This window comes from Halichoerus grypus, chromosome 10 (assembly GCF_964656455.1).
Source record: "Halichoerus grypus chromosome 10, mHalGry1.hap1.1, whole genome shotgun sequence".
In the NCBI taxonomy this organism is placed as follows: domain Eukaryota; kingdom Metazoa; phylum Chordata; class Mammalia; order Carnivora; family Phocidae; genus Halichoerus; species Halichoerus grypus.
Window position 1 is genome coordinate 14,614,652 of NC_135721.1, and position 21,536 is coordinate 14,636,187.

General features: G+C 51.7%; 1 protein-coding gene across 1 annotated transcript; it reads right to left on the reverse strand.

Annotated features, from left to right (window-relative positions):
• Nucleotides 1-10,456: 10,456 nt before the first annotated feature.
• On the reverse strand, nt 10,457-17,697 carry OSR1 (odd-skipped related transcription factor 1). The gene is made up of 3 exons (XM_036113037.2): nt 17,425-17,697; nt 12,171-12,870; nt 10,457-11,396 (listed from the first exon to the last, which is right to left on the reverse strand). Exons 2-3 carry the CDS (start codon nt 12,836-12,838, stop codon nt 11,261-11,263), a joined length of 804 nt encoding a protein of 267 aa, XP_035968930.1. The 5' UTR covers nt 12,839-12,870; nt 17,425-17,697; the 3' UTR covers nt 10,457-11,260.
• Nucleotides 17,698-21,536: the final 3,839 nt, after the last annotated feature.

A 21,536-nucleotide genomic window follows, 5' to 3' on the forward strand; every position in this document is an offset into this window, starting at 1 on the left:
TTTACATGGGGATTTTCTGGGAACCTCAAAGGACCTGGTGCCAGCCAAGCAGGCTGAGCTGAAGACAATCACCCATTGTAGAAAACAATGAAACCAACAAGCTGGAAAAGTCAGAATGGATTTCACCTGGCCTCCTCAGGCTACACTAACAGATCCTTACTGATACTCATGCTCTGTGTCTTTCTGGCCCATACCTATTATATGGCTCAGAGTGATTTAGGTGACAGGGAAGTAAGCCAATAGTAGACACACACAGAGAAAACTCGAGACGTTGCTTTACATTTTTTTCTGCCATTCAAACATGTGCTCTGCAGCCAATTGTAAAATGACCTTAATATCCACAGATAAAGTTCATGTCATAGTTAGCTTTGGCTCACTCCCTAACTTCAGATTCTGAAGATCACAAACAGCAGATGAAATTTACAGGGATTCTTCGTTAATTCCTTGCCACATCTAAGAACCAGTCCAAAGACAGGAGAAGAGATCCTGCCTACCATGGGGTTGGCGGCAGGGCATCTTGCCACCTACAGATGGCCTTATGCAGAAATCCCCATGTCAACACAGCAGGATGGTTGGTGTGGTCTAACTACCGCAAACGCTTTCCTCTGAAATTTGAAATGAGTTTGCCTTGTTTCTCTAGAAATAAATATTTATGATTCAAATCTTTGTGTTCATTTTTTTCAAAATTTGTGTTTTTGTAATTGTTCTTACTTCAAGACCAGTTGGTTTACTTTTATTGTGCTTCTGGGACAAGTCAGAATATCCACATGCTTCTGCGTAGTTCCCAAATGTGAGACTGATTTTCTAATTATAGCTATTTCGATCCACGTAAGTCTGCTACACAGTTCTGTAAACCACGTGTGAGGCTTCTGCCTGACTCTGCATGGGTGACGTAACTAGCTGCTGGGCAACTAAAGAATCAGAGTATCCAGGAGAGAAAAATAAATGTGGTTGCTCACTCATAGCAAAAATGGACATAGTCAACTATGTCAATTAAGTCTGTAAAATGTTTATGGCTATCCCAAGCACTTTTTGAATTCTCTTTGCTCAAAGACATTTTGACACCAAAAGAAGCCGAAAAGCTATGAGTGTTTATAGATACTTTTTTAAGACTAAATAAAAAGAGGTGGATAGTCTTTAGCCATATTATCTATATTTATGGCACAAATCTAAATTTTCCCTGACCAAAGCTGTACAAGTCAGAAAAGATAAATACTTTTATTCTCATGGACAGGTAAGGAAATTGAGGCCCTAAGAGGTTACGGGATTTGACTAAGGCGACCCAACAAAGTTAGCAATGAAATGTGTGCCAAGACACAGGCTTCCTGCTTCCCAGTTCCTTTTATCTAGGTTATCTATTTAAGTTGCCCTGACTCATGGAAGTAAACATTATGCTGTAACCACATATATCTGGAAAAAGCAAAAACTATTGCTCTCAATTTGCATGATGTTCACACTTAGCCTATGATCGGGCACAAGTCAGAGGTCTTAGTCAATAAATAATATTAACTGAAGAGAAGTTTTTTGCTTCAGTAATTATTTCTCTCCCTGACCAAGGCAACACTAAGAAAATCTGTAAGGCACAAGAAGAAAAAAAAATCCTGTCCTGTTAGGAAAATTTGGACAATTAAGGAAACTAACCTAATATTTTAGGAAAATTTGGACAGATTTCTGAAATTCCATTCTCAAAAATTTTAAAAAGTTTAAAATCCTATGGAAATATTTATATTAAAAATTATAACCTGAACACCAGACACAGGAGTAGAGTAAAAAAGAAATCCATGCTCCCAGCCACTAGATACATTAGATTTTTTTTTTCTTTTCATAAACAAAATAATAAAAGACTCAATTTTCCTGGGTCAAAATTCAAGACATTATAGCTACTTTAAAAATATCAATTGTTTTTTTTTAAATCCACAAGGATCCTACATACCAACATTTGAGAGTAGGCAAAAGTTTTGTAACTTTATAATAAAATACCACCCCAGAGCATTTTATGTCAAAACATAAAGTGAGAATTTTGTATTACAAAATTAAAAACACCACAATACCTTAGAGTGGACACCCAGGACCATGTTAGAACAATAAAAGAAGTGATGCCAGGAAATGGGAATTTGTGGAGAAATTTGTCCCTTAGTGTATAGTTCCATAAGGCCAATACCAGTTCACTTATGCAACAAGATATTCAAAGGGCCATAGATCACCCGTCAGGAAAGACGGAATGAGGACTCTGGACTTCTGTCTTTGTCTGCCTGCAAAGGTGGGCTCCTCCCTGCCCTACCCAGGTGTATCTGAGAAGACTGAGTGGGCAATCAAACTTGCACCATCACCGAGAGGTAACAAGACCTTCCACCCTACCCCCAGCAGAAGCCATGTGGGAACAACAAAAAGGATCTCTCCCCTCCTAGCCTAGGTGGTGTCATGGAGGCCTAGTGGGGAGCCTGAAATCTCACCTCTACCAAGTAGCAGTGTGGCACCCCTCTCTTTCCAGAGTGCCAAGGGAGGCCAACTGGGGGTCCTGGACATTCACCCCCACATGGTAGTGGTGAAGTAGCACCCCTTCTCCCACCATGTCACAGCAAGTCAGAGGAAACTTACTGAAACAGATTTGAATAAGATCCAGAGTTTCATAACACAATACCAAAAATTTCAAGGGTACAATCAGAAATTACATGTCAGACCAAGAACCAGGAAAACCTTAATTTGAAAGAGAAAAGATAACCAACACACATCAACATCGAGATCACAAAGATGTTGGAAGTATCAACAAGAATGTGAAAGCAGCCATCATAAAAATACTTTAATAAGCAATTATGAACCCTTGCAACAGCTGAAAAGTAGAAAGTCTCAGCAAAGAAACAGAGTACATAAAAAAATATGGAAATTTCAGAATTAAAAAAAATACAGTCATTTAAATTTTTTTAAACTCTCAATAGGAAGTAGCACAACATTTTTCAAGTGCTGAAAAGAAAGAACTGTCAGCCCAGAATTCCATACCTGGTGAAATTATCCTTCAGGAATGAAGGAGAAATAAAGACATTCTCAGATGAAGGAAAATTATTAGAATTTTTCACCACCAGACCTAACCTAAAATAATGGCTTAAAAAGTTCTCTAAACAGAAAGGAAATGATAAAAGGAGGAAACTAAAACTATGAGGAAGGGGAAAAAAAAAATTTTTTAAAGCAAGAACATGGCAAAATAGGCTAAATACTATAGACTTTCCCTCTCCTCTTGAGTTGTCTAAATTATGTTTGATGGTCAAAGCAAAAAATATAACATCGAATGACTTCGATGTTAGTGTATGTAGAGGAAATATTTAAGACTATTCTGTCATAAACAGGGAGGATAAAAGGGCTTAAAAGTTGGTGTTTTAGGACAGGCTGCTATAACAGAATACCACAGACTCATTGGCTTAAAAGGACAGGCATTTATTTCTCACAGTTCTGGAGCCTGGAAGTCCAAGATCAAGGTGCCAACAGATCCAGTGTCTTGTGAAAGTCATTTTCCTGGTTTGTAGATGGCTGTCTTCTTGCTGTGTCCCCCCATATTTATGAAGCAGAGAGAAAGGAAGCAAGCTCCCTCAAGACTCTTCTTATAAGGGCATGAATACCATTCATGAGAGCTGACCCTCAAGACCTAATTACCTCCCCAAAACCCCATTTCCTAATACCATCACATTGAGGGTGAGGATTTCATCATAGGGATTTGGGGGAAACACAGTCAGTCCACAATAGGAGGTAAGGTTTCTACATTCACTCAGACTTCTAAAATATTGATACAAGTAGATCTTTGTGGTGATTTTATAGTTCTGTATCTTCATTGTGGTGGCAGTTAGAAGAATCTACCTATTCCTATTTTTGTGGGGAAATAGCATAAAACTATATGCATACATTGTACCAATATCAATTTTCTTGTTATGATACTGTATTATCATTATGCAAGGTGTAACCATGGGAAAAAAATGGGTGAAGGGTACCGAAGGGTACATGGAACCTCCCTGTATTATCATTGTAACTTCCTGTAAATCTATACTTAATTCAAATTACAGGTTTTAAAAAAAGCAGAACTGTTCTAGATTAAAAGATGCTAAAGACACAAATGCAATATGAAATCTTTTATTGGATTCTGATTTTTAAAAATTCAACTGGTGGGAAAATTGGAGGAAACTTTAATGTAGATGGGATATTTGATGATATTAGGCAAAATTATTATTGATAACAATGTCGTGGTAATGTAGAATAATACCCTTATTCCTAAAATATGTGTGCTGAATTATTTAGGGCTAAAATATAATGAAGTCTGAACCTAACTTTCAAATGGTTCAGGGAGAAAGCGAGAGAGAAATATAACAAAACATGATCAATTGTTGACTTTATGAAGACGAGATGAGAGTGTTCTTTGTCCTATTCTTTCAATTATTCTGCGTGTTTACAAATTTTCATTTTAAAAAAGTTTGAGGGATGGAGTGATGGAAGGAAATGTGATAAAGCAAGTATAGTAAAATGTTAATTGTGGGATTTAGGTAGTGGATGATTGAGTGTTAACTATAAATTTCTCTCTATTGTTCTGTATGCCTGGAAAGGTTTAAATTAAAATATGGGGGGAGAAAGCTGAGGAAACATATCAAAACCCAGTGCCCTCCCCCAACACTCCTAATCCTCCCCGGCCCAGTTAAATACATACTTATGATAGTTAAAATAAAGCATCATTTGCCAGGGGAAAAAAGCTTGCCTGGCTTCCCGCCTGGAGAAGCCCTAGCAGGGCCTCACACTTTTCCCAAAGTGGTAAAGCCCCAGTCACTGACATGGTCCCCAATGCTACACTGAGGAATCTCCCGTGAGTACTGCTAACTGTCAAGGAGAGACAAATCTTAACATGTTATATATATTAGAACTTCAACAACAAAAAAACAATTCTACCATCATAGTGGGAGTTTTTAACACACTAAAGTACCAAAGTTAGGTATTAATAGACAAAGAAATTGAAAAACTAAAAAGAATATAGAAAATAAAAGATTTAAAAGATAGATCTATGGCACACAGATCCCTTTAACAGTTAACAAGAACTCTCTGAGCCACTCCACTCACTTTAGAGTGACTCTGCTCAAATATTTCAGTGTGGGCTGGTCTCTCTAACAAGGCCATACATAATAGAAACTGTCCCTGACAGGTACAGCACCACCCCTGCCCTGGTTCTTCACCAACCACAGACCTACAGGAGGAGCTACGTATGCTGTGAGATACCGTGAAATACTGAAGATATTCTGAATTCTGCACAGACATGTTCAGCTCCTGACCCAGGTTAATAAGAAGTGAACCAACCTCCCAAGTAAATCTCATTATTTAAGGATTCTCCAGAAGCTCATTTTCCCTCTCTGGTCCTTTGAGTGGTGAAGAATCTAGCGATTCCTGCCCCATCTCCTCTAGTTTTATTCCATGTCCCCATGCTACCATCTACCTACAGTATCCAAGTGGTACCCACTCCTACCAGTGACAAAAAGCAACCCATCCCTGCCCTTGTTACGACAAAACTCCTTATCTTATCTCACAAGCAAGAGTTCAATCAAACCAAACATTGAAAACTAATTATGCCTACACCTCCCCAGAGATGGCTTAGCTGCTAAGATCCAACTCCATGTTTAGAAATAAGAAACAAAACTCACTCCATTTGTCCATCCACCCCACTTTTCTAAGTCCTTCTATTTTCTAATCGCTGGAGCTGGAACTAGCATTGGCCAAGAAAAATGGCAAGGAGTGGTATCAGATAGCCAGGGCTCAGGTGGCTAGGTAAGAGGAACATTCCTGCAGATCTGTCCATGTAACAACAGTGTACAACTATCTTTTCCGTAGGCCATGGACACTCTAGTACAAATCAAAGAAAGCACATATCCAAAGAAGACTGTAGCTGGGTGTGTTTGCAAAGTGCAAGACACCCTACCTCCTATTCAGTCCCACTTGCCACATATATAGGCCCCTGCCCTGACACCTCAGTCTGCCCCAAGTTGTATTTTTCACCCTAGGCATATGCCACAAAGGAGTGGTAAGTAGGGCACTTACATTTTGTCTCCCACCTTCCTCTCTCAAGCAAATTTAAAAATAATCTGTGAACTGATTTATCCATTCTTCTCCACGGAGTTAAAGGCGGCTTCTTTCAAGTTTTCTAGGAAGTTTCATGACTACCAGTCCAGGTGACAGCCTTCTTCCATCCCATTTCATTATCTCTGGGTGATGAGAAAGTAAAGAGGGAAGATGATTCTTTTAGGAATAAGGCAGCTTGGGAGGCAGGCTACTTCAGGATGCTGAGAGAAGCATTTCTACTACCTTTACATGGTGCTTCATAAATGCGAAAGTTGTTCTGCAACACATGAGGGCCCAGTTGTTGATTCGAGTGGTGAATAAATGATTGAGAAAATATGTATGATTTTGACCTTGTAAGTGGCAGGAAAAGCTACAACTGGGTCTTCAGGCCCCTTGCCTCAAAGGAAACGCAACTTCTAATTCTTCCTCTACCACTGACATGAGGTTTGACCCCCTCATCCTATCTCATGTCCATAGTGAATTTTTCATCTGGAACATATGCAACCTGAGCCCAACCATCAGTCTGGCTGTCGCAGCGTCCCAGAAAGCCAGGCTGAACCGGCAGGGTGGGTGACCAAGCCTGTGCCTCCAAGAGCTCCGCTGGACTGGTGACCAAGACCTCTGCCTCAAAAACCCAGAAAAGACTGGGGCCGAACTGGATCTACGGCAGGGGCGGCCCGCACACTCCCTCTCGGCTCGAATCCCAGGGACCTCCGTCGGACCACGGCAGCGTTGGATTCGAGGCGCCATAGAGACTCCAAGGGTCTCTAGCCCGCATTAACCCAGAGCTGCCCTCTTCGGCGTTAACATCTCTAGGGCTCATAAAGACCGATAGCAGGATGCGCCCGCTGGGCCAGTGGTACTCTGTGTTCGTTACACCTGAAACTGGGACACCGAAGTCCACACCGACCGCCCAGAACCGCCGCGGGACGGTTAACTCCAGCGCCAGCGGTTCTGGGCAACGAGTTCCTTCTGCGCCTGCGCGCAGAGCATGCGCAGTGGTGGAGGCGGTGGGTAGGCCGGGGCAACGTGGGCGGGGCTAGTATCCCGCCGCGGCTGGTGCTCTGAAACCCTACCCGCGCGGACAGCATTCTAAGCCACGAGATTCCGGAGGGGAACGCTGCCGGGCACTCTTCCTCACTCAGGGCACCTACCAACGCTTCGGGTCTGACCCTATTGTCCGGGAACGGACTAATTCTCCGCGCGTTTCTGGCAGGATTCGCAGGGCGGGGCCGGGAAATGTGGGAGCCGTAGTATCACCGCCCGTCTGTGACGTCATCGAACTGCATAAATGAGATCCCGCTGTAGACTTGGCGGAGCTCTGGCGTATCTTGCCGGAGGCCTGTGTGGCGTCACAGCGCCCTAGTGCTGTGGCAGGTGGGGTGGGATGCCTCTGAGCGGCTCTGGAGACACGAAGATTCCAGGGATGGGGTTGGGTATGCCACGTTCTTGGTGCTGAGGTGCTATCAAGGAGCCCTAGACCAGTCCACTGCGTTTCTCCCTTCCCCACGACCCTATGTTAGCTCTGACTCCCGCGGCCAAGAGGTCCGCAGGGAAAAACGGTCCATCCTACGCCGCAGAACCCTGACTACATTCGGAAGGAGGAGGTGGAACCTTAACCTCTTCCTCTTGGGGAGAAGCCCCTGCGAGCTGTTCTTTCCCCAGAGCGCTGCTGATCTCCCAGAGCGAGCACCAGGAAGCTCCAGGCTGCCTTGAAGGTCTCTTGCGCCTTCTACCCATCAGCAAAGAGGTCCAGCCAAGTAGCGCCCGCCCCCCCCCTCACAGGAACAGCTGGCCTAGCAGCTTGGGGGAGGGCCCCAGCTGAACTCTCCTCTCCCTTCCTTCACTCCTGAAAACCGACCTAAGTCACACTGGGGACCTGAGACCAGAGAAGCTTAATGTCTGAGAACTGGAGTCAGGGGAGGTGGGGGGGCAGAGGAATGGGGTCTTCTAGAGGTGTGTGGGGGGGGGAGTTGTCCCCTTGCCGCGTGGGCAATCAGTAAGACCCACCCAAGCATTTCCGGCATTCTCATTGCTTTTTCTTGCTACCCACAGAGTGGGAGCTGGAAACTGCCCCCAACCACGTTGCCTGGGAATTGTAGCCTGTGCGGTGTCTGGGGCCCGCAGCCCCAGCTTGCCCTTCCACTTGCTGTGCTGTTACTGCGCAATCCATGAAATCACTGTCAGGGGATAGACGCAGCGAGCTATGCTGCGAAGTGGCTTCTGGGTCCAGCAGGATGATAGTGAGCCACTGGTAGGGCAAGGCACGGTGGAGGAATTGTGAGTCAGTGCAGGTCTTTGGACAGTACGCTGCGCGACTCCCAGGTCCTCGCTATAAACCCTGTGCTGGGAATCCATCCTTTAAGGATGCACACTTGATATTGCAGGGCCTACGAAGGACGGAAGGAAGGGGATTCAGGTTACCAGAGGTGGGGTGGTCCAGAATGGAAAAACCTCGCCTGCAAACCTCCCCCATTTCATAGCCTTCACGAGGACCTTGGGGCGGAGCTAACTGCAGAGGCTCTGGACGTCCTGGGGGAGTGGGAGGTGGCTAACGTGGCGGCTGCGGGAGCTGAAGCAGTAGTAAATCCTTGAGAAAGATGGAACCCCGGAAAGAACAGAGGAACTGAGGGAGGCGCTCTCACAGGTCCTCAGAGGTGCCCAAAGCTTTCGCTAGGGTTGTGTGTACTCAGGCACTGTCATCTTAGAACAGCCACGTCCCCCGACCTCACGGAGCTAATAAAGGAACCGATGTGGCTCCTGCAATGGGCCTTAACATAAGCCATGGCCAAGTGCGCACACCTTACTACGGCTTGCACTGGCTGGGCTAAAGCCGTCGAAGCCCCAAGTCCACTGACTAACCCTCCGTCTCTGCGCCCAGAAATCAGTTCTCTGGGATCCAGACTCCGTTTCTCTCCTGGGGAGCGTCCTTATGAAGCTGGGGAAGAAGGGCTGTGATCTTGCTCCACTAGGGGAGATCCCCCAGGCCGGTTCAAACCCGGACTGTCCTCATTCTCAGTGGGCCGTGGGACCGGTCAAGAAGGTTTTGAGGGCAAGACCAGACATCTAGAGGAGTGGTGGACAGGGCCTGCAGCGGAGAGTTCATCTAGAGAGTCCATCTAGATGAGTTGTGGGCAGGATACTGTGAGGTGCCCCAGTCCTGGGCCGCCCGTCCAGGCCTGTCCAGCAGGGGGCAGCGTGGCTCCGAACGCGGAGGACCGGGCTCATCCGCGCCGGCCCAGCCAAGGCCACACGGGCAAGTTGGGTTCCGGAACCGCGGAGTTCCAGCCCGCGCTGGGCGGGGAGGCATGCCCGGAGGAGGTGAGGACGGTGCAGTGAAAGGCGAGAGCGTTTTAACTCCTACGGCCCCGGCTTCCTTTCTCAGGCCCGCAGGGCCCTGCCTGAGGCTGGGGCATTGGGTCCCCGCGGCAGGGAAGCTCGGCCCAGCCGTCTCCGCGGCCGCTGAGAGCCGGGCACAGAAGCCCGCGAGGCCGCGCGCTCGGCTTGGGAAAGGCCGCGGGCGCCAGCGCCTGCGCCGCCCTGCGGTCGGGACTCTGGAGCTGTGGGGAGTCCCGCCCCGCCCCAAGCAGGAGAGCCCCCGGCGGCCTGGCCTCTAATTGTGGGAAAACTAGACGCCCCGGGGAAGGTTCAATTTGTGGAGGGCGGACTCAGATTTCTCCTCCTAAACTTCCCGGGCCTCCCAGGGCGCCCGCCCCCGCCATTCCTAACAAGGCTTTAAAAACTGTAGGGAATCTTCGAGGGCGTGGGGCCGTGCCCCGGGCAGGGGACGAGCCCCAGCCAAAGAACTGTTTCTGGGGGATCCTAATGGAAAGAGGGCTGTAGGTTTGGGGCTTTGGGGGAGGCAGCGGTGATTGTGCACGTGCAGCCGGGTATGGGGCCCAGGGGACAGTACTGGGCCTGAGGCTATCAGTGAAGGCACCCCCTTCCCTCACCAGAGCAGATGCAGGAGGTCAGTACGGAAGCCTTTGGTTGGAGAGGTGGGTGCCATTCTGTTCCCTTAGTGGACCCTAAGCGACCCCGGGACCCGGAGACGTTGAGATTTCTCACGGCCGACGTCCTGGCCTGGCCGCAGGCTCGGCTTCTTTATAAAACCCCAGCGGTTTGGAGGTGAGGACTGGGGACCCTGAGACCTAAGACCGAAATGGAGGAGTGAAATAAGAAAAGAAACCTGGGACGGGATCCGAGGTAGACCAACACAGGGAGAGAGGAGGCTTCTCCATCCATCTCAACCCTAGCACCTCAATAAGGCGGGGGTCCGGAAGCGGGACAGGTTGGAGCGGGTAGGGAAACCTGCTCCTTTCGAGGAAAGGAGCCTCCCAGTTTCCTGTGTTTGGGAGGGAAAATACCCATCCTGCAATGCCTGTAAAATAACCGTTTATTTCATATTTTAAAAAACTCCAGTGATAAATGTCCGTTACCGATGGTCAGCATAAAGTGCCAATCGCAATACAACGCCCTGCTCCTAGCCGGCTGCTCGCTCGTGGTGACTGGGCGGCGGAGCAGGGGCGCGGGAGGCCGGGCCCCCTCCAGCCCCAGGGCCCCAGGCCCCCCCGCCCCGCCGTCTGAGTCCGAGGGCCAAGGATCCGCGGCCGCGCGGCGGCGCAGGGAGGGGGCATCCGCGGCCCCGCGGTCCCAGGGCCGGGCTGCTGAAGCAGATACATGGATTACACTTTTGCAGGCTCCCCGGGGTGGGGATGGGGACGGGAGGAGGGGGTGAAAGCTGCGAACGCGCAGAACTTTTTTCCCTCTCCCCTCTCTCTCCGCAGGCAGAGTTACAAGCTTATATGGTCAAAGAAAAAAAAAAATAATAAAGAAAACGTATAAAATAACAATAGAAAAAGTAATACTTCTGGGAGAGGCGCCGCTGCGGCTCCGCGGAGCTTTCGTTCTTTTTTTAAATGCAGTTTCCCTTCCGCCACGTGAGTACCGCCTTTTGGCCAAGACTTTAGCCGCGTCCTGGGGGAGCCGCCCGGGTGGCTGGGGTCACGGCTCGGGGCGGGGCTCTCGAGTTCCGCGTGCGCCCGGGACCCAGGGGACAAATTTGGGATAGGGAAAGGTCCCGGGAACCCCTCCCGCTGCCCGCCGGAGTCGCCTTTGGCTTCAGGTCCCTCTGGAGGAAGGGGCAGCGTGACCCAGGGTGCTGGTGACCCGGAGGCTCTCTTTAGCATTTGATCTTGGAGGTTTTGAGCTCCTTCACCTGTGAGTGTAGCGTCTTGTGGACAGCGAGAGTCCTGGACTGGCAGAATCCTTTCCCACACTCCTGACACTTGAAGGGCTTCTCTTTGGAGTGGATATATCTGAAAGCAAAAACAGAGAAATTAATCTTTGCAAAATGATGTCATGTTATACACAGTTATCCAAGATCCCCTCCCACAGCAATGAGGCACTTGCCCTCCAAAGAAAGGGGGGAGGCAGGCGGGGGGTACCTAGTGTGGAGTGGGCAAAATGCGAAGTTTGTGGATCGAGTAGGGAGGTGAAGGAAACCCATAGGCAATGTCTGATCCATCGGATCGGTCCACAGGTCCAGCTAGGCCCGCCCCTGCCTTCCCCAGAGGGACAAGCACGGTTTCCTTATAAGGCCTGGGTTAACAATAAAGGTGAACGAGGGGACCTGGGGGGGTGGGCAATTTGCTGGAGCTGTGCTGTCCAAGCTGGGGCAGCACTAGCCACATGTAGTTATTAAAATTAAAATTCAGTAAAACTAAAAAGTTAATCTTGCAGTCACACTAGTTGTGCATTTCAAGTGCTCAGTGGGGACATGTGTCATGGGTCCCGCTTTCCATCACTGCAGAAATTTGTAGTGGACAGTGCTGCAGATGGGAGAAGGGTGAGGCCAGCTGTGCCTGCCCGTCTGGAGCTCGTGGAGACCTGACTTATTCTTCCCAGGCTCTCTCCACCCCATGCTCCAAGAACCTATCCCTGAGCCTTGTCGGGCTTCCTTTGCTATGTTAGAGAACTCCCAGGAACTCTGATGCTTGGAGCCAGAGCTGGGCTCAAGAACCGCCTCATTAGGGAGGAGGAAGGTGAGAACAGAGACAGACAGCTTTTTGGGGAGGGGGCACCCGCAGTACCTGTGGTCCCGTAAGTGGTCTTGCCTCCGGAAGGCTTTGTGGCAGATATCACAGGTGTAGGGCCGCTCATCCGTGTGTGTCCGCTCATGGATAAGGAGGTTGTAGGACTTGGTGAAGTGGCGGCCACAGAACTTGCAGACAAACTCCTTCTTGGTCTTGGAAGGCAGGCGTCCCCTTGTGGGCTTCTTTTCTGGGGACAGCTTGGTTACATCCAGGAGAGCACCCAGCCCACCAGCGGGGGACCCAGGACCCTCCCCCCGGGCAAGCTTGGATGGATCTTCCTGCGTGGCAGCCAAAGCCAGGTTGGCAAAATCAAAGCGTGGCTTGGTCTTGAGTGCGGAGGGGCCGCTGCCTCCAGCGGTGATCTCGGGCTTAGGCTGGATTACATGAGGAAACCAGGGAAAGGCGGGCAGTGGGAAGCGCGTGTCCACCAGGCTGGACACGGCGCCCGGCACTTTGGAGAAAGAGGAGCGCGGCAAGTGCATGGCGGGGTAGCCCAGCGTCCACTGGTGCAGGTGCACAGCGTGCAAGGCACTGAAACCATACAGGTTGGGCAGGTGGTCCGAGGGCACCGTGGGCAGGCCATTCACTGCCTGAAGGAAGGAGTAGTTGGTGAGCTGCAGGGATGGGTGAATGGGCACCGGCGCTGGCAAGGTTTTGCTGCCCATTGTGGTAGTTGCAGTGGGGTCTTGATCTCAATCTGCAAAGGAAAGAAGAAAAAAAGAAGGGAGAAAAAAAGAGAAGTTCAGGGTAGGTCGCCCTCCTCCTGAATTCCAGCCCAGCCACACCCTCTTTGCCCCCCAGGGCAGATGCTGGGCATCTGAGACCCCCGCTGAGGGAACCCACTGCCCTCACAGAGAAGATGGAACCCTCTCTGATGCAAGGGCTCCCTCCAAATGGCCTTCGCAGAGACACACAACTTGCCACAGAAACTAAATCCCATGGAACTCAACCAACTTAAGTGAAGGCCTCCAGTGTCCAGAGCCCTGAGAAAGGCAGGGACACAGGGACACTGGTGTGTGGAAATTTACATCCACACAAGCCTGAGTCAACACAGAATTGCACTCTCCTGCAAAGAGAACAGGAACTTGGAAGCACACTTACACATTCATGTGCAGATAAACAAACATAGAAACGCGCAATGACAGATAAACGCGGATTCACGCGTTCTGAAGCAGTTGACAAGGTGTATCCCAGATAAACGGAGATGATCAGTGTTGTGCTACTCAACAAAATGCAGGAACTGGCCCGAATGTGGTCACACACACATATGCGTGAGCACACACATACACACACAGGAGATCGCACCAAACCCACGAAAGGCCTCACAGAGAGAGCACACATACAAACACACACAAATCTGTATGTCTCCTGCTTCCCGTGCATTAAACTCTACTAGCTGATCTTCAGTTTGGCTTCCAGAAGTCATGTCATCTTTCTCCTCAAAACTCTCAACTTTGACGTCAAATTTGCTTTTCTGCCTCACTATTAATGAGCCCTGTGGACAACACCCTCTCTGCTTTTGGACTGACTCCTTACCTTAGCCCCTGGGGATCACCTTTGTTTCAGCGAGGACACTCACACCCGCATTCATTTACTCATTCAAACATCTGCCGTCACACATGAGGGAGCTTCAGTGCCCTCCCTACCCCATAAAAAAGGGGGCGGTGTCTTTGGGTTCTCTGGATGTTTCTGTGTGCAGTGACACCTGGGCAGGTAGGTATGCCCATGGGCTACAGAATTGAGGCTGGGCCTCAGCTGCTTTGATCTCTGCCCCTCGGAATGCAAGGCCGGGAAGCTGAAGGGACCAAGCAGACGGGCATCTCCTGGCCTGCTTGGTCAGGGTCTCCAGCCTCCGTGGACAGATCAGGGCTCTGTAGAGAGACTTTTCATCCCTGAGCCTCCCAGACATTCCTGCGATTTTCAGTCTGTCCAGTGAAAGCAAAAAATGGAGAAGGAAAGTAGAAAGTACATGTGGGGCCTTGGGAGGCCCAAGTGCTGAACTCTCTGGGCTCTGAGCTGGAGGCTACTTAAGAAGTCACTGTGGGAGCAGGGTACTTGGGGAGCCCTTCTCCTTGCCTGTCTCACTTCTGCTGCCCACTTCTTCCTTTACTCCTCATTTCCCCCTCTTCTCTTCATCAGCTTGTTCCTCTAACCTTCAGTAAGTCCCCCTCCCTCAGTTGTGCAGGCCACTGTTCTGCTCCTTCCAGGGACAGACCCTGACACCACGCAGACAGCTTCCCTGGCCTAGCTTACCCTCAGCCCAAGGCCAAAAGTCCCAGTCAGAGACTCCGCAGCCTTTCACTGCAGCAAAGCTTTTAATGGGAGAGTGCCCTGCCCATTCAGGAAGGAGTAAGGACAATCCTGACCCAGAAACGCTTTCCCTTGGAAGCTGGCAGAGAGGTCACTGGCTGAATAAGTGGGCTGGTAGGGACAGAGGTTCTACTGGGGGTGGAAAGTGCAAAACACGGAGAGCCTGCAGAAATTTCCCCCTGCAAGTTACTTAGCAATGGTCTGAAAACCCAGCGTCAAGGCAGCAATTAATTCAGCCTCGGGGCTAGGGGAGGCACAACTCTGCGGTGACCGAGCCTTGGGAGCAGGAGTGCCCACCCCGCTGGAAAAGCCAGGGCCTTCGGACCAGTCTTCTCTGCTGCTTGGATCACTGGTGGCCCCGTGATCCTAGACCGACGGGATCATCCTAGAGCGCTAAGACATGGCGAAGCAAAATACGAATGGGGCCAGAGAGAAAGCAGGGGCCCTTTGGGGTTGGGGAGGAGAGAGGAGGAAGAAGGGAGAAAGAGAAGACTCGCCAACTTCAAACGTTGGCCCAGACTTAGGCGAGGTGAGCGCTCTTTGATTTGCTGTCACCTCTTCTTCCCCTCCAGGCGCTGGAAATCAGATCCTTATCTCTGGCTCCCCGGGGCCCTCCCGGCGCCACCGGGGCCTCAGCTTACTCCTCTCCGCTCGACCTATCCGCAGCCGAGCGATCGGCGGTGGCGCTGGGGCTCTGGGCTGCACAAGGGCCCGAGCCCGCTCGGTGCCCCGGTGGGGAGCCCACCAACGTCGGGTACTAACCTGGCCTTTCCTCGCCTACCCCCAGGAGCCGAGAGGACCTGGGGCTCCGTGGGGGGAGGGGGCGTTTGCAGCCATCACTGCTCTTGGGAGCCAACCTTTCCGGGCTATCTGCCCGATCTTGTTTCCCCCAACACTCAATTTATTTTCTTCAGCAGCGCAGCCAGTTTCTTATTTTCTGCCGCATTCCGAGGCCAGGGCTCCCCAGGCTCTCGCCAACGATTTTCCCGGGGACGAAATTCGTTCGAAACGTGGCTCCTTACACTAGTACCAAGAATGGGCGAAATGCACGATCCGGTTTCAGGCGGTCAACTAAGAGAAAAACACAGTCTCACACTCGCCTCTCCAGCCGGAGAGGATGGACGAACTCCCAGCCCCTCCGGGCCCCGTTGCCCTGACCCCCGCGACTCGTGTGTGAACGCTTTAGATTTTTAAACACCAGGGGAAACACCTCTCCCCGGGCCAGGCGGCCACTTGGCAAGGAGCTTGAGCCTCGGGACCTGGGAGGTGCGGGTAAAGATCCCGACTGCACGCAGCAGAAGCAATTCGCGCTTCCGAGCCTGGGTCCCCTGCGCAGTGCCGGCGCTGCTTCCCTCGCGCGGTGGAGCGCCAATCTCAGGTCTGCAGCCAGCCCTACGCTGGGCATTAATGAAGTGTGTAGAGTCTATTAAAGTGGTTTATTCGGGGCTAATTGAGCGTGAGCGAGTTAACTGCTTGCATTAATGAGAACGGAGCGAACTCCACGAGCTTGCGCCTGAAGGAGCCCAGCAGCAGCCCCAGAAAATCATCCCTGACACCGAATCCCCAACACACTCGCGGTGACAGGAGTCCAGACCCCTGGTGGGAGGACTAACCACCACCGGATACTTCTGTTGAATTCTCCCAACAAACGAGACCGAACGAACCCTTCGGCTAGGCGGCCATCCCGCGGCATTTTTTTAAACTCCCGCTGTGTCCTTAGCGATCTGTTCCCCAATCTTAATGAAACCGCGATTACTTTGAGGAGCCTGGGATAGAACATCAACCCACTGGTAGTCCCCTGTCCCTGTCAGCCCCTCTCTTCTCTAGGAGGCCGTGATCCTGGGAGACCAACTAGCTTTGCACGTGGTTTCTGTTCCCAAAAGCCAGCGCGCAGCTCTTCGCCCGGTTGAAATTTACCAAATTGTGGCAACAAAGAAACCCTCGGAGCTACTTTACACCCTGAGAGCCTATCCCGCTACTGCGCGAGCTGCTGAAAAAGGACTGGATGTGGGTTTTCATTCTTCTGATCAGAGACATTTCGGGAAAGAAATTAGTTCCGCAGGCAGCCCCTCACCTCTTTTCCTCTCTCCTCCGACTTCCCCCTTCTCTCCCGAAGGCTGAGTTAGGGGACAGTCCGGGGAGGAAACGAATCCTTCCCTTATAAGCCCCAAACCGGAGACACTCACGGCACCCATAGCGTTTCCGCTACTTCGGCGTGCGGGTCACCGATTGGAAAGTAGTGTTTCGCGCCCCCCTGCACCGAAACAGTGGCGGGTTACTCCCCAGGCCTTGACTACACAGAGCAATTATCTATAGAGAACACCCCAAAGTTAGAGCTCAAGTGCAAGGCTGGGTCAGGCACGAGGCCCTGCGCTCCCGGTCCAGCCGGCCTGATACCTGAGCGCAACTCCGAAATAGGAAAAAAGAAAACTTGCACGTAGAGCGCGACCTGGCTGGGGCATGCACCTGTCCCTGGCGCCGTCGGCTGCGGCCACGGCCATCCATCCACTCTCTTTTCCTTCTTCGTCCGCTAAAGTAGGTCAGACTGAGCTAGGCGTGCATCTCGGGAAAGTTTGTGCCCGCTGAAGTTTCTTCGGTTTCTTAGAGGGGGGCCCACAGGCTGACTTCCGAAATCCGCAGGCATCTCGCCCCGGATTCCATGGAGCCTGGCCGCACGAGGAGCAGGAGTGGAGGCCCGCCCCCTCATTCCCCGGAGGTCAGAGGCCGAAGACCCCGCGCGGGAAGTCCCCGAGTCAGCACCCCCAACCACCCTGGGCTGCAGCTGCTCTCACTTTCACAAAGGTCCTGCAGCCTTCGTTTGGCAAGAAGAGCTTCCTTCTGGGACCCAGAGAGAGGAGACACCCGCCGCACTGTGACAGGGGACCCGGGAGTGCTGCCCGCATTCCCCTCGCCGAGCAGGGGCTCCCAGGGCTGCAGTTACCTTGTTCCGCGGCGGTCCCGGGCTGAGGGCGTCTCTGGGGCTCCGCTGCGGGGGACCCGGGAAGCCAGAGGCGCTAGATTCCACAGGCACCCCCGGAGCTCTAGAGTCCTGGCTCCTCTCCGGCTGCGGGGACTCGGAGCGCCCGACACGCGGGAGCGCTCGACTGCCCCGGAGTCCTGCCCTTCGGGGGATGGTGAGCCCCGCTCGCGGCTCCCTGGTTGGGTCTGAACCGGGAGCGGCTGAGAACTTGCTGGGGAGAGACCGAGCTCCGACTCACTCATCCCTTAGCACCGAGCCGCCTACTTATTTTAATCCACCACCCTCCTCCCTCCCTCCCTCCGTCTCTCCCTCCCTCCTCCCTTTGCCTCAGGATTCCTCCCCTCCCTCCCCTGTCCCCCAACCCTGCCCTGCGCCTGCGCACTGAGAGACAAAGTTTTGCTGACCGGGGCAGCAGACTTTGGCAGCCGCGCTCACTTGGCCCCGGACTCTCCCGACCTGCGTCCCCTGCTTTTCAGTCCGGTGCGACCCCTTTTGCATTGTTAGGCCCACCACGGCACCCCTGGCGTGCTAGAGGAAACAGCCTCAAGCGGAGGAGAGCAGGCTGAAACCTCGCATTTTGCGGTCCTATTCCTGCATGCCTGGGACACAGCCTATGCAGGGTTGGGGGGGTACACCGGGATCCCCGCCCTGTAGCTTGGACTCCAGAGCTCTTTGGCCCCTGGCAGAGTCGCCCTTTCTCCCAGAATCCCTCCCCAGAGGCGTAGGGCCCTGGGTATGGAGCAGTTCCTGGACATCTACGGAGTGCTCACCCCCAGGGCAGCCCAGACCCCAATGCCTAGGGCTGACCCCAGACTCGGGTTGTGGAGTTCGGTGGAAAGATCAGAGGTGGAGGGTGGGGGAAGGAGGTCAAGAAAGTTATTGTCCTAGATTCCAAAACCCTCTGGGATTCCACCCTAAGGCACTGTCGCACCCTCCAATCATGTATTCATTTGTTCTGGAAGGATAGGTTGGGAGTTTGGAGAGCAAGCTGCAAAGTTCCTCAGCTTCAGGACCTCTGAGCCCAAGGAGCTGGTTCAGGTGGCATTTGGGACCTAAGGAGGGGTCAGGATTCTGTCTGCAAGAAATTCTGTCTTCACTGCTTCCGCCTTAGGGAGAGTGCCCATACCTTACTGACTGCTGGGCTCTGAGAGCTGACCTCCAGCTGACCCCAGCCCTGACCTCTTGCTGCCACCTCTCTGGAACACCAGCCCTGGATTCAGGAGGAGGCAACGGTTTCCCAGGGCTTGGGTGGGTCCAGATTTACACCACTGCACTCCCAAGGTTTGCCCCAAGGTTGCTGCTGAGTGATCCACCCAGCGCCTCAGTGGGTCTCTAGCGTATTACTTCTGTGTCTCTGGGGAGGAAATGGTGCTTTGTCCAGCTTCGCTCTGCAAGTCTGATGTGACATTTTTAGGGTGTCACTCTCTGACCTAGGGAAATGATAGTGGAAATGCCCCCAAAAGACATAGTTGGAAAAAGACCCTTGTCTTATCCACAGGCCTTTAGGACAGAACCTGGCCTCCAGCCCCTAGGTAACTTTGACTTGGGTGGGGAGGAGGGAGAGGGGGTGCAGTTTTTGTCCCAAGGGACTGCACTCATCCCCTGCCACAGGCTAGTGCTGAGTCAGGGGCCCACATAAGTTTGCCTATGCAGTTGGAATCCAACAGCTGCCAGCATGGGGCGACATTCTGGCCAGGGAGCAGCCCCTTGGGAGCAGAAAGGAGTTGAGATCACTCCTTTCCCTGAGATTCCATGGCAGCAAGTTCTAAGAGGAGGGGAAGGCCTGGAAGGAAAGCCCAGCAGGGTATTCCTGGATTGTACTCGCTTCCACCTTGGTCCAGGGAATTTGCCTGTACCAGTCTCAGGCTTTCCTAGGAGACAAAGCTCGGGAACCTCCATTAGCAGCCATGAAAGCATCCAAGAAAGGCCCCCACAGTTGGCTGTCTGGCTGTCCAGATTGCTTAGGAAAAGTTCCGAAGAGGACATTCAGGTGGGATGGAGCTTCCCAGGTGTACAAACTCCATCTCCTGCTCAAAACACACAGTATAACTGTATTTCCTCCATCTTTCCATTTGCCTTTTTCTTCTGAATCAGGGCCCTTGGCCAACATGCTTCAAGGACTTGTAGAAATCTCCAGGTAGTAGGATCCCTAAAGAGCTCTTGGAAAGAGAGTCTTTAGGAATTCTGAAGAAAGGACCGTGCAACTGGTTGTTGGATGCCACTTTTGCCAGCGTACCTGGAAAACTGATTTGGACTCAGGGCAAATCTTGGAATTTAGCAGGTGTAGGGCAAGATGGGGATGCAAGGTTGGAGCTGGCTCCTCATAGCCCAGCATCTCGGGCTTTGCCTCCCAGAGGCTTCTGGCTGCCTCCCCCCGGAGCTGGTCTGCAAGGTAGGACAAGACAAGGTGAGAGCTGTGGGACTCTGGCACAGCTGGGACAAAGATGGGCCTGTTTCAGATACCTGGCTTGGAAGATGCTCCTTCTAGGTCTTGCTCTGACAATGAACAAACCCAGAAACCTCAGAAATGAAATGAAAGATTTGCTAGTTGCTGGAGTCCTCCACCCCAATCCAAGCTCCCAAGGCGGTGACCCACAAACCATGGCCTCAGTCTCCACTGGAAGCCAACCAGGTTCTGGTTCCCCCTGAGTAGGGCAAGCAGAAGAAGCCCAGAAAGCTAAGAACCCCTCTGCCCTCCATTCGGGGAGGAACAGCAGAGGATCCCCTCCCCCGACTATTTAAGAGAAACTGATCAGCTTAAAGGAGGTCTATTTAAGAGAAACTGATCAACCTAAAGCAGGTCGCAGTGCTACGGGACTCCGACTTGGATGGATTGAGGAGGGCAGGACCCAGGACACCTAAAGTCTCCCATGTTACTTTTTAGGGAAGTCGGATTCATTTAGGACCGACAAGGACATCACGTTTGGAATTTAGTAAACGTCTTCCGTAGCCAGAACCCAACCATCCTATGGTGTCGGAGCCCACTGCAGGTGACGAAACTCCTGTGTGGACACCCATCCCATTCCCGGGCGACCAGCGCACTCCGCCACCCGCGGCTGCAGCTTCTGCTCACTTTGAGCCTGCAAGCTCCCGCCGCCGGCAGCTAGACCCGCCGCAAACTCCGCCGGGGCTCCCTCCGACTCTCCCGCCCGCCCACCGCCGGCAGGGCGCAACCGCGGGGGCCCACGGGGGCCCAGTCTCCGTTGGAACTGAGCATCCTTCGGAAAAGGTCCCCACACTAGCGACCAGGCCTCCAGGTCCGGGTTACACCCCGCCAGTGCAGGTGGGGTCCAGCGGAGATCCATAGCCGGGACTGCAGAGCTACCCGGTCTTTGCATGGCTCCCAGTCCCGCAGCGAGCCCTCGCCGCCACATTTTCTGGGCACACTTGGGGTTGTGACAGCCTCCGTAGGTCTCCCTGCCGCGGCCCCAGCTTCTCTCCCAACCCCTGCTTACTGGGAAGGAAAGAGCCCCAGCCTGTCTGCAGAGTGAAAATTGAACGGCTTCCAGAAAATTAACTAGAACGTGGCCTCTGTGGCTTTGGGTGTGTTTTGGATAAAACAAAAATGAACCCCACTTCTCCCTACTCCCCAGCCACACAAAAATGACCTCATTTTTTTTTTTTTAAAAAGTTATTTACTTAGCACTTACGAGTTTTTGCTTCCAAGGCAAGCTTTCCTGTAACTACTTTGTGGACAATTGGGGCTCTGCTCATTTGACCCCCCCTTTAAGCATGTACAGAGCTTTCAAATAACCCGGAGATTTAGGTATCCCTCTGTAATCATTTAGATGATGGATTGTAATGGCTCAACAGTTCCTCTGGAACCATTACGATCAATCAGGTCAAAATCCAGCTTGGGGAGGGGGTAGTTTTTAAGCAGGGGAGGTAAGTAACACGACATCCACACACACTTGTACAGATAACACGCTCTGATAACGTACAAACAACTCCAGAGTCTTAGCAGAATAGATCCCAGGTGAACCCAAGAGCCGGTGTTTATTGTGACAGCGACAGACAAGTTACAGTATCAAAACTGAAAGGGAAAGTGAACTGTTTTTCCAAGCAGTTCCCGT